At 41.3% G+C, this 20,509-nt stretch overlaps 2 protein-coding genes across 3 annotated transcripts in view; one reads left to right on the top strand and one right to left on the bottom strand.

Moving 5' to 3' along the window:
* Positions 1 to 15,688, bottom strand: part of cbl (Cbl proto-oncogene, E3 ubiquitin protein ligase) — a 34,112-nt gene extending 18,424 nt beyond the window's left edge. Inside the window, exons 1-2 of the mRNA XM_053421989.1 lie at positions 15,485 to 15,688; positions 9,783 to 10,030 (exon numbers count right to left, since the gene is read on the bottom strand). Coding sequence (XP_053277964.1) covers positions 9,783 to 10,030; positions 15,485 to 15,631 — 395 coding nt within the window. The 5' untranslated portion in view covers positions 15,632 to 15,688. The remainder of the gene's footprint in view (positions 1 to 9,782; positions 10,031 to 15,484) is intronic.
* Positions 15,689 to 16,605: 917 nt separating this feature from the next.
* On the top strand, positions 16,606 to 20,213 carry ccdc153 (coiled-coil domain containing 153). 2 transcript variants are annotated; one of them, XM_053421995.1, is made up of 6 exons: positions 16,606 to 16,874; positions 16,955 to 17,023; positions 17,330 to 17,449; positions 17,700 to 17,792; positions 17,905 to 18,035; positions 19,852 to 20,213. In XM_053421995.1, exons 1-6 carry the CDS (start codon positions 16,823 to 16,825, stop codon positions 19,978 to 19,980), a joined length of 594 nt encoding a protein of 197 aa, XP_053277970.1. In that variant the 5' UTR covers positions 16,606 to 16,822; the 3' UTR covers positions 19,981 to 20,213. The 2 variants fall into 2 exon arrangements, with proteins under 2 accessions (XP_053277970.1, XP_053277971.1); XM_053421996.1 differs by lacking the exon at positions 17,700 to 17,792.
* Positions 20,214 to 20,509: the final 296 nt, after the last annotated feature.

The raw sequence follows: 20,509 nt of genomic DNA, 5'->3' as shown, positions 1-20,509 counted from the left end.
AGCTTTATCCTTCTCTATCCGTCAATAGAAGCTCTGTGTGCACTGGTATAATTGATGTGATTGTGTAAACCAATGCGCCAATAGCCTACCCATAGGTACAATTGTTACTGAAGTTGGTATCTGGCATATGTCACTATCATTCTTAACCACAACCACAGCAAAAAGCCAAACTTTTTTCTTCTTCAGAACACTAGGTTTTTGTCCCCCTTCCCCCTCATGCTATAGATTGACCTCTGACCCTGCAGCTGGCTGCTCCCTTCCTGTTTCCTGCTGGCTGTGATAAAGTAGCTCAGCTAGCCAGCCAGCACCGCACTGCGCTAATGCTCCGCAGCACAGCCAGCGAGGGACAACCTTAAAGAATGAGAGTCTGTCTGGACAGGCGGTCACAAGTAGCTGTAATATCATCATGCAGCTGTATTATCTTTTCTACAGAACTTTTAAAGGGAAACAGATCAGGGATGAGTCGAGCCCTGTGACAATGTTACGAATAGTGTATTAAAACAATTTATAAGATAAATGAAAGCACATCCATTTTAAGTACCTTGATGATAAATACGATTCGGTTTAATCATAATTGGAAATGTAAGAACTGACTGATTTTCTCAGTTTTACATTAGAATAAACTAAACATGTTCTGCTATTAGACTGTTGGGTGGACTTTTGATGACACAACCTCAAGCTATTTCTGCCTGTATATCGCAAACAATCAAATGATACATTGAGAGTATATAGAAGATTAATCAATAATGAAAATAACTGTTGTCTGTGGAACACAGTGGCTTACTTGTTTGAAATTCTGGCTTACAATTTTACCCTAGATATCACTTTATGAATTCAACTCTCCGGACCTGGCTTCATTCCAGATCTCCATCAGGAAATTGCCATGACAGCTCACACAAACACACACTTTCTGCTTCTTTACACAAACTCCTAAATACATTAAGCTTGAGCTAGACCAGCTTCTCAGAATGTGCATCTGAATTTTGATTTAATCTCACCTTCAACGCTCGTGTTTTTCTAAACATGAGGCTTAAACTAATTGTAAAGGAGAAATTAATAGAATCAAAAACCAAAGGAAAAAAGCTCCGTAACTCTCAATACAGTTGAATTGTCATTGAAATGCTTATATCTGAGCTCACTTATCTGTGCGTGAATAATCAGTGAGTGCTGGTTGTACCCTGAGAGGAGGAGGAGCTTGTGGCTCTCATCCTGCTATTGACGATAATCGAATAGTGTGAGAACTATGCGAGTCGGCTGCTCAGTGATACCACTACAACATAAATAACCATGATGCTCTGCTACTTGAATGTGTGAAAATGGATCTGTGTATAGACTCAACCGGGGCCAGAAACACCCACAGCAGCTAAGGTGTGAAGTGAGTTTTCTATTCCCAGGACTGATAACCCTTTAGCTGCTTCGCTAACCACTAAGAGCTTTGCTTACTTTACTCTCAACTCCATCACAACCTGCTAGCTCACCACTCCATGCTCCTGGCGCTGGCAGAGCAGAGTAAGGCAACTCTTTTCCCGCTTTAGTTCATCTCAGTTTGTAGAGAGAGATGAGCCACAGAGATCTCATATCTTATTCCTATTTAAAGCAGTGGTGTTAAACAGCACTGTGGCCGTCTAAGAGAGAGCGACGTTAACAACAGGACTGTAGATTCAATTTTATTTAGGCTCTTGAGTATGCAGAACATCAACCCGAGTGATACTTTTTAAGGTTCAGTGCATTTCAAGGTTAAAAGGGTTTAATCAATACTCTAATTATTTTTCTGGGAAAGTGCACAGGTAAACAATAAATAAGTTTTAAAAAAAAAACTTGTGAGGCAGAACTTGAGTTTCACTTCCACAAGAAATAAAACACATGAACTACTCAACATTTCATTGTTTTAGATCAGCAGGGGAAACAAAGGAGCTCTTCCTCAACCAATCACAGAGCAGACCACTCTCTGGGTACAATCACTGCAACCTTACCAAATCAGGAGGTGAATTCCCACTGCAACGCTGAAACATACATGAAACTGCCCATGTCTCAGATCAACGGCAACTTTAATATCAAACAAACCATGTGTGTATTTTCCTACTTTTACACAAGTAAGAGGTGTGTGTGTGTGTATATATAAATATTTACTTATTTTTTCCTATTTAATTAAACTTATACTGTAGTCAATTTGACCTTTGTACACCATTTTAATGCACCAATGCATTTGCACATGGCTCCATCCAACACTACAAACACAGATGTTTCCTCCACGGTTAGAGCTGCAGTGATAAGATGGTTTTCCAGATAGTCAAAGTGAGAGACTTTTGTTTCACATGGATGTCAGGTACATTTACAGAAAATAGGATTTCATATCTTTGGATGGAGCTGTCCTGGTAAACCAAAATAGGGATGAGTGCAAATGACATTTGTAAATTCCAGAGGTACTGTACCGTAAAATAACTTGTTTTTCTCTGTCGAAGAATGGAATGCCGACATCAGTCATTGTCAACAACACAGATGCACTTTACTGTAAACAGCCCGGGCACGGGTTTCCTGCTGTGATCTTTTTTGTCCACGTTTGACAACATGAACCAGACGTGACCTGTACAACAAATACAATTAACTCTATAACTGAGATCTATGTCCAAACAAGAAGCAGCCAGTAACAATGTCATAACATCAGACACAACAGTGCCAAGCACCTGTTACAACGCGCTGAAAGGAAGGCCTCATGCAAAGCGTGCACCCTTCACCTCTACTTTGCATCAGATAAAGAGGCAAAAATGGTTCTAGCCTTTTCTGAACCATGAATTAAAAAAACTGTGTGTGTGTGTGGTATAGAAACTGAAATGATAATTGTTTTTCCATGACACCTGCAAAAGAAGCCTGAACAGTAATTCAGCTGCAGAGAAGCCTGAAAGAGTTGAAGCTTGAGGAAGTTGTTCCTACCAACCATTGTAATAATATCACAGAAGCATGTTTGGAATGCATTTTTCTATTGTGCAAGGGATTGGAGCAATATGCGGTAAGTAAAGGAAGGTAGTGATGATGGAAGCAAATAAAAAAGGAAGGCTATGAGTAAAGTGTGGGACCAAAAGATGTGTTTATTGAACTGATCCACAAATATGGTTGCAACTAACTATTATTTTCAGTAACCGTAAGTCCATCAATAGACGTCTAATTTAATTGATCAATCACTTCAGTCTTTAAAACGTCAGAAAATAATGAAGAATGCCTCGTTTTTCCAGGGTGACATCTCTTGGTTTGTCCGAGCAGCAGTTCAGAACCTACAGGTATGGAGTTTTCAATGATATAATGCTGAAAATGAACATGCACTGTATATGCTGTCCTCACGGCTGTGTGATCTGACCTGGATTTGATGTGTTCATAGCTCAAAATAACATAATACATAACAAAACATTTCTATGAGATGAGACGTTCTCCTCTTCCTCTCCTCTCCTGTTTTAATCCAGTTCACGATGGTGAGAATTCAAACCTAAAATTCCTGATGTGAAATCGTGGCAGCACTCTGTGAATTATTGCTTAAAAGAGCTTTAAAACAAAGCCAACAGCCATAAGGCTTCTCATGAGCTAGAGCTAAGGTGCTTTAAGATTAGATATGAGTCAAATTAGACAGTAAAAGATATTAAGCCATACTATAAATACGATTTACAACAGATTATTAGCCTCCAGGTTTATCACTTTTTGCAGTGTAGGCTGTCCCACAGTGCAAATGCATCACCCTCCAGGCTATAAGCCCACCACTTCCTGTGACCAGCTGGACCTATCGACGGTGGTCAGGATGCGAAGGCAGCTTAGCCCATCAAGATGATCAAACAGTCTCTCACAGAGAGGTCAAAGCTGTATCCGGTTAGAGGAGAGTTAAAGGGTTTTGAGAGGACACATTGATCAACCCGTCCACTGTATTACTCTGCTCAGATGCTGCAGTATGTGCACTGTTTAACTTGAACATCAAGGTCTCCTATCAGTGCATGAAGTGGCTACAGATAAAGTGGCAGTGTTAAACACAAAGAAGAAGCTCAGGAGGACGGCACAGTCATTTATCAACACAGAGCAATTAAACAAAACTAAGCAGCAAACCATTTCATTAAGAGATCACAGCTACAAGTCCCTTAAGTTTAAGTAAAACACTAAAACCTATTATTTTCTCCTTCATGGCTTACAGACAAGTGAGGCAGCCAAACCTTGCCTTATTAATATAAACATGTACAGACCACATTAAAATATAAACCTATTAAATGTAACTAGTTGGAGTTATAACAGTTAATCATATACATTTAAATACATAATTTGAAGATGAATAAAAAAATGTTCACTGCATCATTTATTTCTTATCCTGGATCTGAAACAACAAAAAATGTTTTGCTTGAGAACTGACTAAAAAGATTGATTATTGAATTATTTAACAATTAATTAATAAACGCATCCATTAATGTTTTCAGCTTCAACACTGACCGAAGATTTGAACCTGTGGTTGACTTTGTTCTGCTTGTTATTGTCTTTTCAGCAAAGGTTTAACATTTGGCTGAAAAGTAGAAGAAAATGTGTTGAAAAAATAAACAAAAATAAGAACTAATTCCTGTGTGGATCTCTGTCAACGCTGAGGCCAGAAAAAGTCTTGGCGTGTTCTGTGTAAGCCAGAAGAGGAAGTAGGTGAAACAAACAAAGAGGAAGTGCTGACTGTGCTGTGTGGATTCTGACTGAACATGGGCTGTTAGTGTGAATAATGAAGTCTCACAATAGACTCACTTTTATATACACTCCATCAAGAAAGTCAGCCATTCCTTCTCTCCCCTCTGTCAGGATGTAAAAACACTGTAAAAACATGACGCCTCGTACCCACACAACCCAGCTGCTGCTAAGATCAAGACCCGCTTATCAGACTGTTGCTCTAAAAAAAAAAACCCAAGGTTATACTGCACTACATCAGCTCCACTTCATCTCGAAAGCTAAACAATCGGAGTGATTCAGATGGAAGTGGGGGCTGGATAAATAGAGGATCTAAACCTCTGGGGGGGATAATGTGGAGAAGTCTGTGCGGCATCACAATAGCGTATCCACCCACGCTGCATCCAGGGGCTCCCGTGACACACTGGGATCTTTCCCTCCGACTTGAAAATAGCCATTAAGACAAGACAGAGTGTGGCTTATCATCATTTAAGTGATTAACTATCAAGCACTGATACTGACTGAGTCACTGTGGTAAAAATAATAGCGGTCGGTAGTGTCAAATTTGAATTCAGGCTGAATCGAAGGATATAATGAAAGCAGCGTGATGTCAAACTCGTTCTTCAGGCAGATTTACTGTTTGACTTTTCCGTCTGAGCCATGTGCCGAGTTCAGCTGCAGCCTTACTTCAAACTATTCGCTCATGTGGCTCGATGTCATCGGTTGATTCTATAGCATTCTTAATTGGGCTGATACTCATTGGTTAGTATCACTGCTGTCTCCATCAAGACAATAGTAGTCTTTGTGTGTAATGTCTGGCGACGGTGTGTGCGTGTGTGTTTCCTCTGCTTCAACCAGGGATTTGTTTTCGCACAGTCTCTTGTTGCAATGAAGTGATGAAGAAAATGAATTTCACAGGGAATTGGTTAAAATGACTAAAAATAACTTCATGGGGGTACATGCAGCGGTTGATGAGATAGAGGCTTCTTCTGCTTTCCTGTTGCCCTTAGTGAGGTTTTTCTGTCTGCAAGATTACCGTTATGGTCGATGCGAAAGATCACTCTCACGGAGGAACTAGGCAACGTCAAGAGGATGTGTCACCTAGGACCGTCTCAATAAAACTATTACCAAATTTTCTCAGACAGGTCAAAAGAAAAACCTCGGAGGCTGTTACATCCTTTCTCAAGAAGAGGACACACAGAAACACCCAAAACCCACAGACGGCTAATCCACAGCATGCAGTTTGTACTGCTGCAATAGTAAGGCTCTAGAGCTTGAAACCTAAGGGCTCCTACACTGAATTGCTGTCATGGGTCAGGTCCCTGGGTCACATTTGTCTGTGGTCACTCTTATTTTGGCTGTTTGACCAATTGATGCTGAAATTTTCACATGGTTTATTAATATTCGCGACAGATCAGAACCACTGTGACTTATGCTTTCTACACAGTGTGCAGCTGACTGGGGCTGGTATGAAACAAAGTGAGCCCTGACATCCACAGTGAAGTGATTGTTACAAGCAAGGCTGAATGGTTACTAGTTAATCCCGTTAGGCTATGCACAGTTGTGTAGCCTTTTCTGAACATTACCATTATTCCTGAAACTACTACTGAGGCTGAGTGTCACACAAACAATTGGTACGACTGCGTCCTGAATTACTCCTCCTATGAGGGTATCCTCCTGACACTTCTGCAAACACTGTTCCTCCATGAGGTCGGTACCTCATGTGATAAGAGTATGAATACATTATTTTTAATATAATTTTATTCATCATACTTTTAAAGAACAGACCTGATAGATGAGCACCTCATTAACATCCACATGAACCCAGCAGGGTCTCATTCATTTGGACAAAATTTGTGCAAATAATTCATTATCAATTTTACTTTTCAGTATTTATTTATTTGACATGCATTTTTTTTTTACTTCAAATCAATAGGTAACTGCCTTTTATTTGGTGTGAGGCCAATGTATATATTCATACATATTTAAATAAGAATACATATGGTAAAGCACCCCTAAAACAAGTTGATAATCTTCTTGTCCTATAATCCTGAGAGTTTACACAGGATTTTATGGTCCCTCTAGTTTGTCTTTATACTGTGTTTATTTAGTGTCCTGTAAACCTGCATTCAGTGTCAGTGCCTTCATGTCCACACCTTGGTAACAGGCAGCTGTGTGGTATCGTTGTTTATCGGTGAAGAGTTCTGAGTTGATTGACACAACTGTGGAGTTCTGCTCCAGAAAGTTTTGTATTACAGATGTTACGAAAGACTGATCACTGTATCCCACTGCATTATGTGACCTGGGGGATAAAAATGTAATTATATGTGGTAAAAAACTCCAAAAAGGTACAAACTTAGATTAAACTGGTGCAGCTTTGACCTGTTCACTTATTTTATAGGTCAAATTATATAAGAGTTTCAATATGGGCTCATTATTTTATATTACCCATTTTTATTTATGCTCAATAAAAAGGTGAAAGTAATTTTTCTGTGTTGTGGCATTTCAATCTTCGACATTTATTACTTATGGCTATCAGAGTGTACTGTGTCCTTCATGTGTTGAAAGCTTCAATGACAAGGCGAGCATGAATAACACTGTCCATAACAATTCCAAGGTTATTTTCAGCCATTACTCCACCGATGTGCATACAAGCAGGTGGGACATCACACACAGATGGACATGTGCAGCCTCACTGCTGAAATAATTACAGGAAACATTAGTTCATGACCATTTACCTGCTCCATAGGGATGAACTGAATTACCTCATACATCCTACAGTTATCATCTGTACTATGCATAGACATTTATTCATGAAGAACATGAGTTGTCCCTTTCAAAGACCTCATGGTGGCTCAAATATAGGGCTGGGTAATGAAACTGTGTTTCTTATATTATTATTATTATTATATAATTTTATCAAAAGTGATATAGCAAAGGTCTAATATATATTAATACATTGCTTATGTGTAATTAATCTAGCTCAGATTTGTGAAAAAGTCTTGCCAAGTGATTGCAATTCTCTGCTCAATAGAAAGATTTCAAAAACCACAACCTTCACTCAGGAGCAAAAATCTGTCTTTGAACTCAAAAGAAAGAATTTTGTAAAACGTAACACAAATATCAACTGAAGATTTTTATTTCAGTTTGGCCATATCGTCCAGAGATATTTAAATAACAATAATGAAGTATAAAGTTGCATATTTCCTTTTATCAATCGAAAATTGTAAGAAAACAGCATTAATGTCATCTCACAGTATATCAATAGTTCTGCAACACAGACAACATATCGAAACCAAGACGCTGCACAGCAAAACAACCCAGTAATAAACAAAGCTGAGGAAATAGTTTTTTTTATCCGGTTTGTCAAGGATGTCATTAAAAACGCTAGGCTTGGCAAATGAATAAAACCATTTTCAGGCTCTTATATTGCTATTAACGTCTCCCCTGAGGCAAGTCTGTCCACTCATTTCCACATCCGCCCTGTGTCATTTTCCAACTGACCAATTCAAACCCTTCTGCAGACAGCAGCAACTAAAGCCGTGTTTAGACGTGACCTGAGGATAAAGTCTTGAAATTTGGGTCCAGACTTCACCCAAATTTGCTTTTCACACATACACAACGCAGTCGGAGGTTCTCTGCCCTCACACGTTCACAACAGCAACACATTCTCCATCTTATTCAGGAGAGAGGCGGAGCAGCCGGCAGAGGCAGGAAGTAACATTATCTCCGCTGCGGAGATCACGTGACTTTCTTGACAACACACAGACACCGGTGTCAACTCTAATCACCACAAACTCTTTAGACATCTTCTTCTGTGTCTTCTATGTGTGTGACAGCGCTTTTTCCCTGGGATATGCGTTTTCTTTTTCGGTTTTATCATTTTTGCGTCACATGTTTGAAGCGTCATCAGCTCCCCCTGTTTGGTCGCGCTGATCACAGCGGGGGAGCCCCTGCTGTGATCTCACATCGGATTCACGCTTGAATTTCTACAGGCTTTGTACTCGTGGGCCAGGCGGCGAGAGTCATCAGATAATCTGAAGGCTCTCACAGGATAATTAGCTTTCACTCGTGCAACTCCTCTGAGAAAGTTCTGAGAATCTCCGGAGATCAGTGCATGTCAGACACAAATTCTGTCTGACAACACAAAGGTTATTATTTTTAAATCTTTGGTAAGCTATCTTGATCACTGTCCGCCCGAGAAACAACTGATCCAGAAACAATATTCCAGGAAGGGCTCTGGTCGTGAACTATTTGATATTGGTGCACAACGTCTTGCAAAAAACACTCTTGAGTAATCCTAATGGAGACCATGTCTTTAAAAACTGACTTTATGATGCCTGTAACAGCTATGTTGGAAAGCATTTGAACAGTTAATCAACAGGCATCTGTGGTGATAAACAGTGGAGGTAAGAACAGCTCCATCCAGCCGATTGTCTGCACCTCAGAGAACCTACTCATTAACAACAGCAACTTAAAAGCTGTTCTGTCTGGAGGTCTTCTGTCGGTTCTCTCGTCTTTGATATTTTTTAAACCCTGACAACAAGGGCAATGTCGTATTAATTAAACTTACACAAGTCTCTCCACACTTTAATGCAGACTACACTTCACTTTTAATAAATGTGTGTCAGTGGGATGAATAAAGACAACTGAATGTATTAAGACAGAAAGCGATGGGGAAGAAGCCACTTCATCAATTCAAAATAGAAACATTACATTAAGACACAAAAGAAGAGAAAATGTTCAAGCAGATGGTAATCTCTACACAAAACTGAAGTGACAGGCAGCTGTAGATTAAGCGCCATTCTGACCACATTTACTCACATGATGAAACCACAACACCTCTCTCCCCTTGTTTTCACACATCTTGAGCTATAACCAACTGGGGACTAGGAATGGGTGCAATTGTTCTCTCTGCACCAGCAAAGTTATAATTATTCAGACTGGTCTGAAATCTCACACCTGAAATGACCCTGTTTCAGACAGGCTCATTGAGAAAAAAATCGAAACAAAGACACAGGAATAAAGTTTGAGAATAGAACAGAGAAACAGAAATGAGTCGTTTTTGACACCATGTACTTAGATGCTATATTTGTATCCACTTAACTCACCTGGGTTGTGAGTTTTCCTCATACATGCGCTCTTTGCCCTCCTTGAACAAGCTGATGGTCTGCTTGGTCTTTTTTGTTAGGTTCTCCATGAAGACCCGGAAGTACTCGTTGTCCCCCAGAGTCTCCATTTTGCCCTCGTAGCGAGACAAGATGGTGCGCAGGTGCTGGTAGGTGTCAGGCAGCAGATCCAGGATGTAAGGGGGGCTGTTCTTCAGGGCCAATTTGGGGTTTTGGCACAGACGCACCACCTGCAGAAAGAGAGGATGTGAAAAGATAAGGTTACTGACGAGAGGTGGAAAAAGATGTGTTAGACAAAAGATGTGCTAGATAGATAGTGTTAAGAGAGGGGTTAACAGAGAGTGACAGCGACAGAAAGTCAGACAAGTGTCAATACGACTGTTCATTCTGTGCATTAATAAGAGGAAGCTTTGCTGGGAACAGCTCTTTTCTGTTTTAAAGCACTTATCTTTAGTGCACAACATTGTTCAAGAGCCGAGATGCAAGATATGCAGAATAGCCAACAAAGTTGAAGACCAAAAGAAAGGCCCTTAAAAGCCCTGTCAAGCTGGAAGCTTTCAGAGTGTGGCAAGTTATGTAACAGAATAGTCAAAGTTAATCTTTTATAGCATCAAGAGGTATATTACCACCTTCCCAATAATATTTTGTATCAAGAAAAGAAGAATACGGATGTGAAAGAGGGTGACGGCACACCTGCATTCACCATGCAAAAGTTTCTGTTCTCTCTGTGAAGCAAATTTCTTCCATTTCTTATTCATTTACTATACAGACGACTTATTGTGAATGAGCACAGGAATGACTGCAACTTATTTCACATCTACAAAGGCTAGACTCACAGGTCAACCCCCACTTGTCTTCTTAAGCATTTTTAGAGAAGCCGTTGATATGTTTAGACTTCCCCTTTGCAATTATCTTATAATCACTTCTGCCTTTAATCTAATTCTCTTATCTGAATAATAGAGTACGTCTGCTTTGCAAACAGCCTTGGAACTGAGTGTGATACTGACAACGTGGAAATGAGCTTCAATTATAGTGACATGTCGCAAATTAAACGTTTTAAATGCAGGGTCGTTTAGTTGTTTCTGAAACCATTTGTTGAAATCCTCTTCATGTCCTATAGCCATCAATTAATAAAGTTGTCTGAAAAATAAAAAGGGACACAGGAACGAAATAAATTAGTTCATTTAGTCAGACTAGACAATAGATCAGCGCCCCTGTCTGTCACTAACCGACCTGCCAGTGTTCTCACAGCATATAACAGTCTTCAGTCGGGGGGGTTATACACTGCTGAAGCAGACGATAGCCGAGTCAGTGAGTCACAAAAGAAAAGTTAGCTTCTAGCAGATGGTGTCTCGTTGACAAAAGGGCTCATCTACAAAATACATAGAAAACTCAGAAAAAAATACTCATGTCAAACAGTCTGACAAATATGAATCACGGACGCAATAGAGAGAGAATTATATAATTCTGGAAAACGTCATTCTATTTGATGGTTTCATAAATCAAGTAGCAATTCCCTTGTCAATGGTCAGACCATGGGAAATGTGTTTATGTTTCCTCATCAGTAATGTTCAACCTTTCCTCACCCGTCTCACTGGACCGCTGCACTGCATCTGAGTCACTGCGATGACCATTACAAAACACACTGGCGGGCAGACTACAACACTCGGTATTTGAGCTCTGTCTGGACATGGCTGCTGTCCTACACACAACTGGACTCAAGTCTACAGGCACTGATGTGATCACAGTGGTACAAAATAAACTACAAAACGCTTCTCAAGCAGTCAGGGGTCTCACGTCCTGATTTGAAACAGTGCTGATATGGAGCTCATTGATAATTAAACAATTGCACGTCCACCACAGGATATGGACATTGTCGACTGATCATGTCTGAGGGGAAATATGGCCGGGATAGCATCACAAGAATGTTGCTTTGAATTTCCTTGCCGCTTTCGTTTTAGAAGCCATCGGTTTGTCATTATGGGAAAATGAGACTTCAAAAGAACTACAGTCAGTCTATAATTGAAGCAAGTCTGGGACCACATCGCTTTATCAATTATCATCAATAGAGAAACAATTTTCCTTTTAATGCGTGAATAAATATCCTGCAAACGTATGAATCTGTGGAATGGTAACATGGTTTATTGTAGACGTAATAAAATCGTACACGCGTCAGAAGTCAAACTATATCCATATTCAAAAATGATTTGTTATAATTCATCTGTTCTTAGTTTCCTCATCATTTTTCGACTTTAAAATTCTTTAGTTCCAGCTAGTTGATCTGATCTTCTTGGGCTTATGTAATTGCAATTGAATCTCAAAATAAGCCATTTGGTGGCGTCATCTAAATGCTTATGAAATTGTGTTGAGTATGGTCCAAGTTTTCTGACATTTTTCAACCAAATCAATAAGAAAACCCCCTCAAATTATGAAAAAAATCATTGGTTGGTTCTTTATAGGAGATGACATAAAAAAAAAACATGCTTGAGTGGGCCACTGCACTCGGACCAGGAAGTTCATCATCACTGTATCAAATTCCTCTCAAAAAGAACAAGGTCACACTTGACTGGTGGGATATTTTCAGCTGGATTGCTTCAACAACATGAGAGCATTTTTAGCATGCGGGGTTCCATCAGTGTGGGAGAATTAAGGCTCAGCTTCCTACTGACACCAATCAACCAACATATCAGCTCTACCCAACCCTTAATTTATATATAAAAATTCATAGTTTTCAAAATCAAGAATAATCAGATCTCATTAAAACATTAATGGATTGAAAGGTACAAAAGCTAATATGGCGGTTATAAGAACCGGGAAAGATTAAAACTAGTATTTATCAATAGAGGTCATAAGGATCCATAGTGCATTCAGCATTAGACTGACCAGGTAAAGTTAACAATGACCACTTGATTAGATCTATGTAAATCAATCAGTAAACCTAAGATGCAACTGAAGGACAGAGAAAAGCCTAAAGATGCATTGGAACATCTTCTCAACTGTACTCAGAAGTATTGTGTGCCTTTAGGAATTTTACATAATTTGTTTGTGGTTGGTATTTGGATAAGGGCCAATGTTTTATTTGACTACATTGACAAAGCTGACATGACTCCAGTGTTATCACCGATACTGTGTCCTCATTCCTTACTATTCTTCTTACACTGGATATGTCTGAGAACAGATAAGACTGTTGTCAAGGTTTTTCCTCTAACAATATCATCTACCACACCAACTTATACCCAAACTTCAGGCAAGCACATGTACATGCATGCAAGGCCACAACAACCGAGTGCTTTTGTACGTCAGTGTACATCAAGACCACTGCCTTGAAGTAAAATGTTGAGTGCTTTCCAGCTAAACTGCATTCCACTCATCTTTTTCTCTTCTGGAAGTTTTTAAACAACAAGTTCAAGTTGTTGTGAGGTGGACCAGTGTGAATATAAGTTGTACTTTTTGTCTCAACTTTCACTGTAAAAAGGGCAATTGTGTGCTTCCTCTTTCTGCAGCGCTCAAAGATTGTTCCTGGAAACTGAACTATTAGTTCATTAATCTAATGTTTTTTTGGATTTCACAATGTTAATATTTTTTTTTTATTAAGAAAGTCTGAGACCACTTTTTAAGCACAATCAAAGTTGTATTTGGCGTTTACACTCAGTAAATTGGAGCTATGTTGTAGATAAGATGGTGACTACTTTCTTACTACAACTGTTTAGTCACAAAAGACATAAAAAAAGGACAAAACCAAATGACAAAAAGAAGTGCTACACAAGAGAACAGAACAGAGTTTGACAGCCAGACAATGTAATTGCTAGAATTTAAAATTAAAACGGATACTTTCATTATTTTAACTGCTGCAAGGAAAAAAAACAAACTAAAAAGACAAACGAGACCAACTGAATACGATGATTAACGGGTAGAGGTATTGTATCGAATTTCACACGGCTTTCATTCTCTGATAAACTCAGAAATGTGTGTCAGCGATCTGCACTGCAGCACAAAACTGCTATCATCCATATCATCTCTGAGCAGCATTTGAACTGGAATTCATTGCTGATTAGCTCAAAGAGCGTCTGAAATAAGCCAAATAAGCAGTTACCTGAGCCAGTATTATGGCTGATAGTGAGGATTTTCCACAACAATATTCTGGTTTTGGTCAAATAATGAACAATTAGCCTGAAGCATGTAGCACGCACGGCAGAGTCAGTCATGTAACATGCAATGGTTAAACTTTTATAGCTGTAAAGTGTAATTCTCTGTTTAAACTTAATTCAGATTCCTAAACTAGGAACGCATATTTTGTCAGGGCATTGTTCAAGTCAAAAGATTGCACACAACGTTTCAATAATTAAGCTGTGTTATGATGATCATGGAGAAGGCACAGTATGCAACGCTGAAGACAAACATTAACCTATTGTTCTGATAAAAATTAACTTACTGTGTGGGCGGTGTTTTCAAAGAGAAACTATTTTTTAACTTTGCAAGTGTAGATCTACGGTATATATGCTGGGCTGTGGTTTCCCTTGAGACGGCGCTGACCAGTGTTTCTGCAGCTATTTTCAACCATCTGGTTGAGCTACTTTTGGTCTTAACGCCTTTACTAAAAAGGTAAGATACAGTTTTTTCTTTAGCTCACTGGTCCCTCACCCATTTTACTGGAGCAAATGAATATGGTAAATTATTCTCACTCTGTAAACTGCACAAGCTAATATGTCTGTGCAGGTGGTTTAAGTGGCATGAGGTCAGTTGTGCAGTCATCTTGTCTGGGCACAGAGAGACACAAAAACTCTGTTTAGGGTTTTGAACATTCACAGGGAACAAAGAATACAGACTGACTTTGCAGGGTGGCTCCTGTCAGGTCTACAGATGCTAATGGGGCAAACAAAATAAACTGGATTGCGGTTTCTCAATAATAGCTTTGGAAAATGATTTAACATCAGATCTTCAAACTAAGGCCTCAAAGAGGAAGGCGACACAAAAGAGTGTCCTGTCTTCCTCCTCATGCTTCTGCTGCTGCTGTGTGAATCTACAGGAAACTGAGGGTCAAACTGCTACAGACTCAGACGTGAAGCTGTGAAATGAGTCTCTCCTGTGAAACAGCACAACTGGCCTAGTTAAAAGAACTCGTTTCCTTTACGCTTGACTTGTAACAGTTTCCAGCAGCTGACAGACAGTTGACTGTATTTCAACAACAACACACAGGAGGGACTGTTCCTGGGCTAAACTCCATGTAACTCCAGTCTTTGTTTCTGTAATTGATGTTTGCGATGCATCCAAACATTGAGATGTGCTCCAGCAAGTTACAAGTTGGCTGTAGCACGATGTGACAACAAGTTAGCAAGAGAGTGGCACAGCAGCAGCGAACAGATGTGCTGTAGAAAGTCTCTCTCGCTCCACGGGCTAACGTTAATGTTTTAAAGGTCTGTGTTTTTAAGTGTGTGAGGTGGTCTGTGACTTATTGTACCGACTGGTAAAGTTTATGTTTTGTAAATTAGCTAACGGTGGCTAACCAAGTCTTTGTACCAGCTGACTAGCCAACTTCACGGTAGCTACAACAGACCTGCAGCAGGCGATGATTAGCTAGCTCATCGCTAGTTAGCTGTGGTTAGCTAGCAGTCGCACAAGGCACCCAACGCTGCGGCATACATTAACGACTAGTTAATGGCTAGTTAACGGCGATCAACACAAACCTTGTCCATCAGCTTCCAGCATTTCTCCACCGTCTTTTTGTCCACGGCCCCGGGCTGGTGATGGGAGTGGAGGTGGTGATGGTGGGGCTGGAAGGCATCCTTCATCATTCCGATGAGCCCCCCGCCTTTCTTCAGGTTGCCTGCCATGTTCGGGCTCGGCTAGGGTCGGCCAGAGCGGCAGAGGACAGGTGAGGCGAGGCAGGGGTCAGGGGGGACCGAACCGCCGCCTGGAGCTAGCTGGACCGGGCGACGGTGATCGGGCACCCCCCGGCGAGGACAGCGCCCGAGCGGCGGCTCCGAGCCACGGTCCGACTGGGGGGAGAGGGAGGGAGGGAGGGATGCCTACCGGACAAATGCTCCCATCGGGAACCCTAACATGAGTCTTCCAGATAAATGTCCCGGTTGTGGCTGAAGCGGTCCCTCGCACCCTGGGAGCCGCTGTGTGCTGCAGCTAGCTGCTCGGTCTCTCTGCGGGGACCCACGCAGGCTAATTAGCAGAGCAGCCGACCTGTCTCCACTCGCCCTCAGCGGGAGAGCAATGGCACCGTCTCTCCGTGCAGAAAGCCCTCGGGTACCCCTCGTCCAGTCGTCAGTGGCCGCTCGGTCCTCCCGTGGTGCCGTGTGTGGAGGGGAAGTTGTGTGTCTGTGTGACAGAGTCAGCCCTCCTCCTCTGCGGGCTGCGAGCCTGGGGACAGGAAGTGGCGCTGAAAACTGCGAAAGCTTCTCGGACACACGCGGGGACAGTGGTGAATAAATAATGACGGGAATCGAACATTGCTCACAGTATATGTTTTTTTTTCTTTCTCTGTTTGCCCCCGTGACGTGTGTGTGTGCGGCCCTTTCCTTTCCTGTACGTCCCCTTCCGTTCGCCCCACGCCTTCCTGGTGCGCGTTCACGAGCCATGAATGTAGCCGGGTGCGCGCCCCCGCCTGTGCGCAGCATTCACAGAACGTTGCGGAGGCTTTGAACGCATCCCGGGACTCCCCCCCCCCCCCCCCCCCCCCCCCCCCCTCCGCAGGGACACGGTCGCCCCTGGCAACACCAGACGCTTTGACACGTCTCACTAAAAAGGACGGATCCGGTGTCAGGGTGTGCACGCGCTTCTGAAGGCGGGAGGGGCCCTCAGACGAGTTGCGATTGGCTGATGTCCCAGTCAATCAGCTGTCAATTAAGCGACATGGACTGGTGGTGCCATGGCAACTCACTGTGGCAGCCAGTGCCCAGCAACAAAGACTCATCCCTCTCTGTGGTTAGGGTGTGTGTGTGTGTTTGTGTGTGTCTCTGTGTGTGTGTTTGTGTGTGGAATCAGAGGAGTGAGCAGCCACACAGCAGGCTAACATGTCTCCAAAGAAAAAGACCAAAAAGATCCCAAAGAAGAAACAGGACAGAAGTAATTTTTCTCACAGGATGATTTAGTTCATTCTTTCTGTTGTGATGCTACATTGAAAAGTATTTTTTGTGTTGTTGCAGGTGAGAATGACTTGGAGGCAAAGTACAGACGCAGCGTTCTGGATGTAGCCATCCTGCAGGATCACATTGGTGAGCAGCTGTTTTAAAGTTGAATGTTTTAACGGCGTGTGCTTTAGACCAACTTACTGTAAGAAACTCACAGGGTCAAACTGTAGGCGACCTTTGTTTAACATAAATAACCCTTTATGTTGAAAATTACCTAATTCACACTGTACTGTCTTAAAATTGTCTGATATACCTAACACTTAATTAGCACTTACGCTTATTAGATACATCCTTATCTTTTACTAATGAGGCTTCAGTTTAACAACACCACTGTGACAGGAGTACTTTTCACAAAATGTTGTCTTTGTTGTTTGTGTGATTAAACCACAGCTGTACAGTGTGAGTCTGTGAGAACGGTCCAGTCTGACAGGATCGACCTGAGGAGACGTGCAAGAGACATGGATCAGAAGCTGCAGCACGAGCGACAAGACCACAGGGACGTGAACTCTAGTACGGTACAGACGGGGCATGGATGAACAATTAGCCTCTCTTTTAATAACCTGAGATACAGCATGGATCCCTCTGGGAGGGAGGACAAGGGGCTTGTTTGCTAAGGTTATGGTAATTTTTGGTGGAACAAAAGGTCTAATTAGCCGGGTGCCTAAGCTGATTGCTGCATTAGCCTCACAAAGTGAATCAGCAATGAAGGAAGTCGAATATATATATATATATATAAATGGAAATACAAATGTCATTGTAGACATCAGTCGCCAGTACAAAACCATGCAGACAGAACTGATTAACAAAGCGAAGGGGCTGGAGACGGATGTCAGCCAGCTAAATGAAGAGCTCGGTATGAATATGCCTCATTTCGATATGTATTCTTGAGTAAATAAAGACGTAGGAGTACCACGTTCTCACATTTACAGTGATGACACGTCTGTTTGCATTTGTCTGTCCTGTAGCTCTGTGTCAGGAGGAACTGAGGAAAGAGAAAAGAGAGAGGGAGCAGATGGAGCAGGAGAAGGATGCCACCATCGCTCAGCTCCAACACAAACTGGACAACATGGAAACAGACTATGAGAAGATCCTGCATGTGAGTTGCCATTCAACCAACTCAGACTAAACTTTCACTCAGTAGAACACATACCTCCACTAAGGCCAACATTGTTATTAAGATCCAAGAATTATTCTCTTGCAAATCAACAAAACATTAAAAAACATCCCACATTCGAGAAAGTGAGGAAAAAAAAGCAGATCTGCCCCCTGAGCCCAATGTGCACCAGAATGTTACAGCATCCTTCCACCAAGTTTCAAACAAACAAATAACAAAAAAGGACAAAAACCTAACCTAATTGTCAGAGGTACTAGAAAGGATTGAAAGAAAGCTGTGAAGGAGCAGCTACTAACACGAATCTGTAATTTTCACTTGTCATCTTTAAGGCCCAATGTGCTGTAAACCTGCATATAGTTATGTGCTAAGCCAATTGGGATGAACATCATTCCCACAGTCCCCATTCCTCATCTAGTTTTCAGTAGTTTCTCTCGTGAAAGTATTTCCCCTCGTCTGTGCAGAGGTCTGCCTTGTGTGAACCCGATCTGTGGTTTTGCTCAGCAGTAATAAACAGGGAGTAGTATTTCTTCATAATGGTCATGTCTGTGTGAACATGAGGCGAGTAGAGCAGTGCACTGAGACCAGCTTTGTGTCAGCTGGGCCACGCAGCACACACACTCTGCACAACAGGTCAGATGGGGTGTGGAGTTATTATTCTTAATTTGTGTATAGTGACAGGCAGGTTTAAGCCTAACTAGTTCCTTGAGTGCTGCTCCTTCACAACTTTCTTTGACTCCTTCTTAATAAATGCTGAACCAGTCACTACTGGATGGCTAGTTTTTTGTATGTGTGAAGAATAACAAGAAACTCATGATTACAGTCATTGTGTCTAATTTGATCCCACTGTCATTCATTAAAGTTAGATATAAAATCCCTGATCAACACTGATCAACTATTAAAATTAAAGCCTACTTTGATGTTGTGGCTGATTGGTGTATGGGGGCACTCAGGGCACAGCAGGGGGTCATCACATTTTATTCTTAAGCTCCAGTAGAGCCTGTGTCAAACAGCGACATAATTACATGTAATGCTGTTATTAGCTCTCCTGCTGCTGGGAAATAGTCTGTTTACAACTTGGATCATCGTTTCATGAAACTAAACGTTAACATACATTTGTACCATCAATATAGAGATAAACTTATTCCAATCACGTTTTAGGATGTTCCGGCTTTATACAGCCACAGAACAGCAATCTGCATGTTGACCCCACTTTGGAAATAGGAAGATGTGAGGAGGAATCTGCCAGCGGCAGCGCAACTGAGAAATCAGTCAAATAAGATGTAATGTAGATGATTCAAAATAAAGCATATAGGAAAGTCTTTTATTGTTGCTTTAATAATCATATTTCCTTTCCCTACAGGGCTTTGAGGTGGATCTTTATAAGCAATGAGCACAAGTGCTCATCCTTATAATAGCCACAATAACGTTGCACAGTGTTATGCTCACCTAAAGGAATATTCTATCATTCCAAACACATTCTGATTGTGAAATAGCAGTATTTTCCCTCAGGGCATAATGATGTAATTTGCAGTAAATGCAAAATGTTTAGTGCACAGATCTTTTAAGATACTGTAAGTGTTTAAGCAGTCAGCCTGTAATTGTAGCACTCGGATGTTAATATATAATCATCATTATTTCTCTCTTTCCTAGTATGACACAGAATTTAATTATACCCCTTCTCCATCAGCTCTCTCCTGAAATACATCAGAGTTAAAGGTGGAGAAAGGTGGGAGGGATATAATGTTTGACAACTGGGTGAAGCTTTAGCTTGTGTCTCTGTCCGTGCTGTTTTCTGCAGGATACTCTGGACAGTCTGACCTCGCAGCTCTCTGCGGCTCGACAGCGGCAGGAGGACACGGGCACGACCTTTCATCAGAACTACCAGGGGCTGCTCTCTGAATTTGGCCTGAATGCACTGGACATCTGAAAGATGGGCTCCTCACAACTGAAAGCAACAGCACTTCTTAGAGAGAGCGTTTGGCTCAATTGATCGTTCTTCAACTTTGCAAGTCCCAATTCAGAATATGTAGCACAGAGATGGATGTTGTTATTATATACCACCATGGTACAAAAAAGACTGAGTATATATTCAGGGGTTCACCATGTAGTGTCTGTAATGTTGTAGAATGCCCACTAGATGTAGCAAATGGCTGTTTGAGGTAGTGGAGATGATGGTCAGCATACAGTGCCTTGCATAAGTATTCACCCCCCTTGGACTTTTTCCCATTATGTACTGTTACTAACTGGAATTCAAATAGACTTAAATAAACTTTTTCCCGTTTGATCAACAAAACATGCATAGTACTTTGGAGGTGCAAAATAAATTTTATTGTGACACAAACAATAATGAGAACAAAAAAGTTGACATCTGTTGGGTGCATAAGTATTCACCCCCCTGTGTCAATACTTGGTAGAACCCCCTTTCACTGCAATTACAGCTGCAAGTCTTTTGGGGT

This window comes from Pleuronectes platessa, chromosome 5 (genome assembly GCF_947347685.1).
Source record: "Pleuronectes platessa chromosome 5, fPlePla1.1, whole genome shotgun sequence".
Taxonomy (NCBI): domain Eukaryota; kingdom Metazoa; phylum Chordata; class Actinopteri; order Pleuronectiformes; family Pleuronectidae; genus Pleuronectes; species Pleuronectes platessa.
The sequence above is the reverse complement of the archived record's forward strand: the minus strand, read 5'-3'. Positions and strand labels throughout refer to the sequence as shown.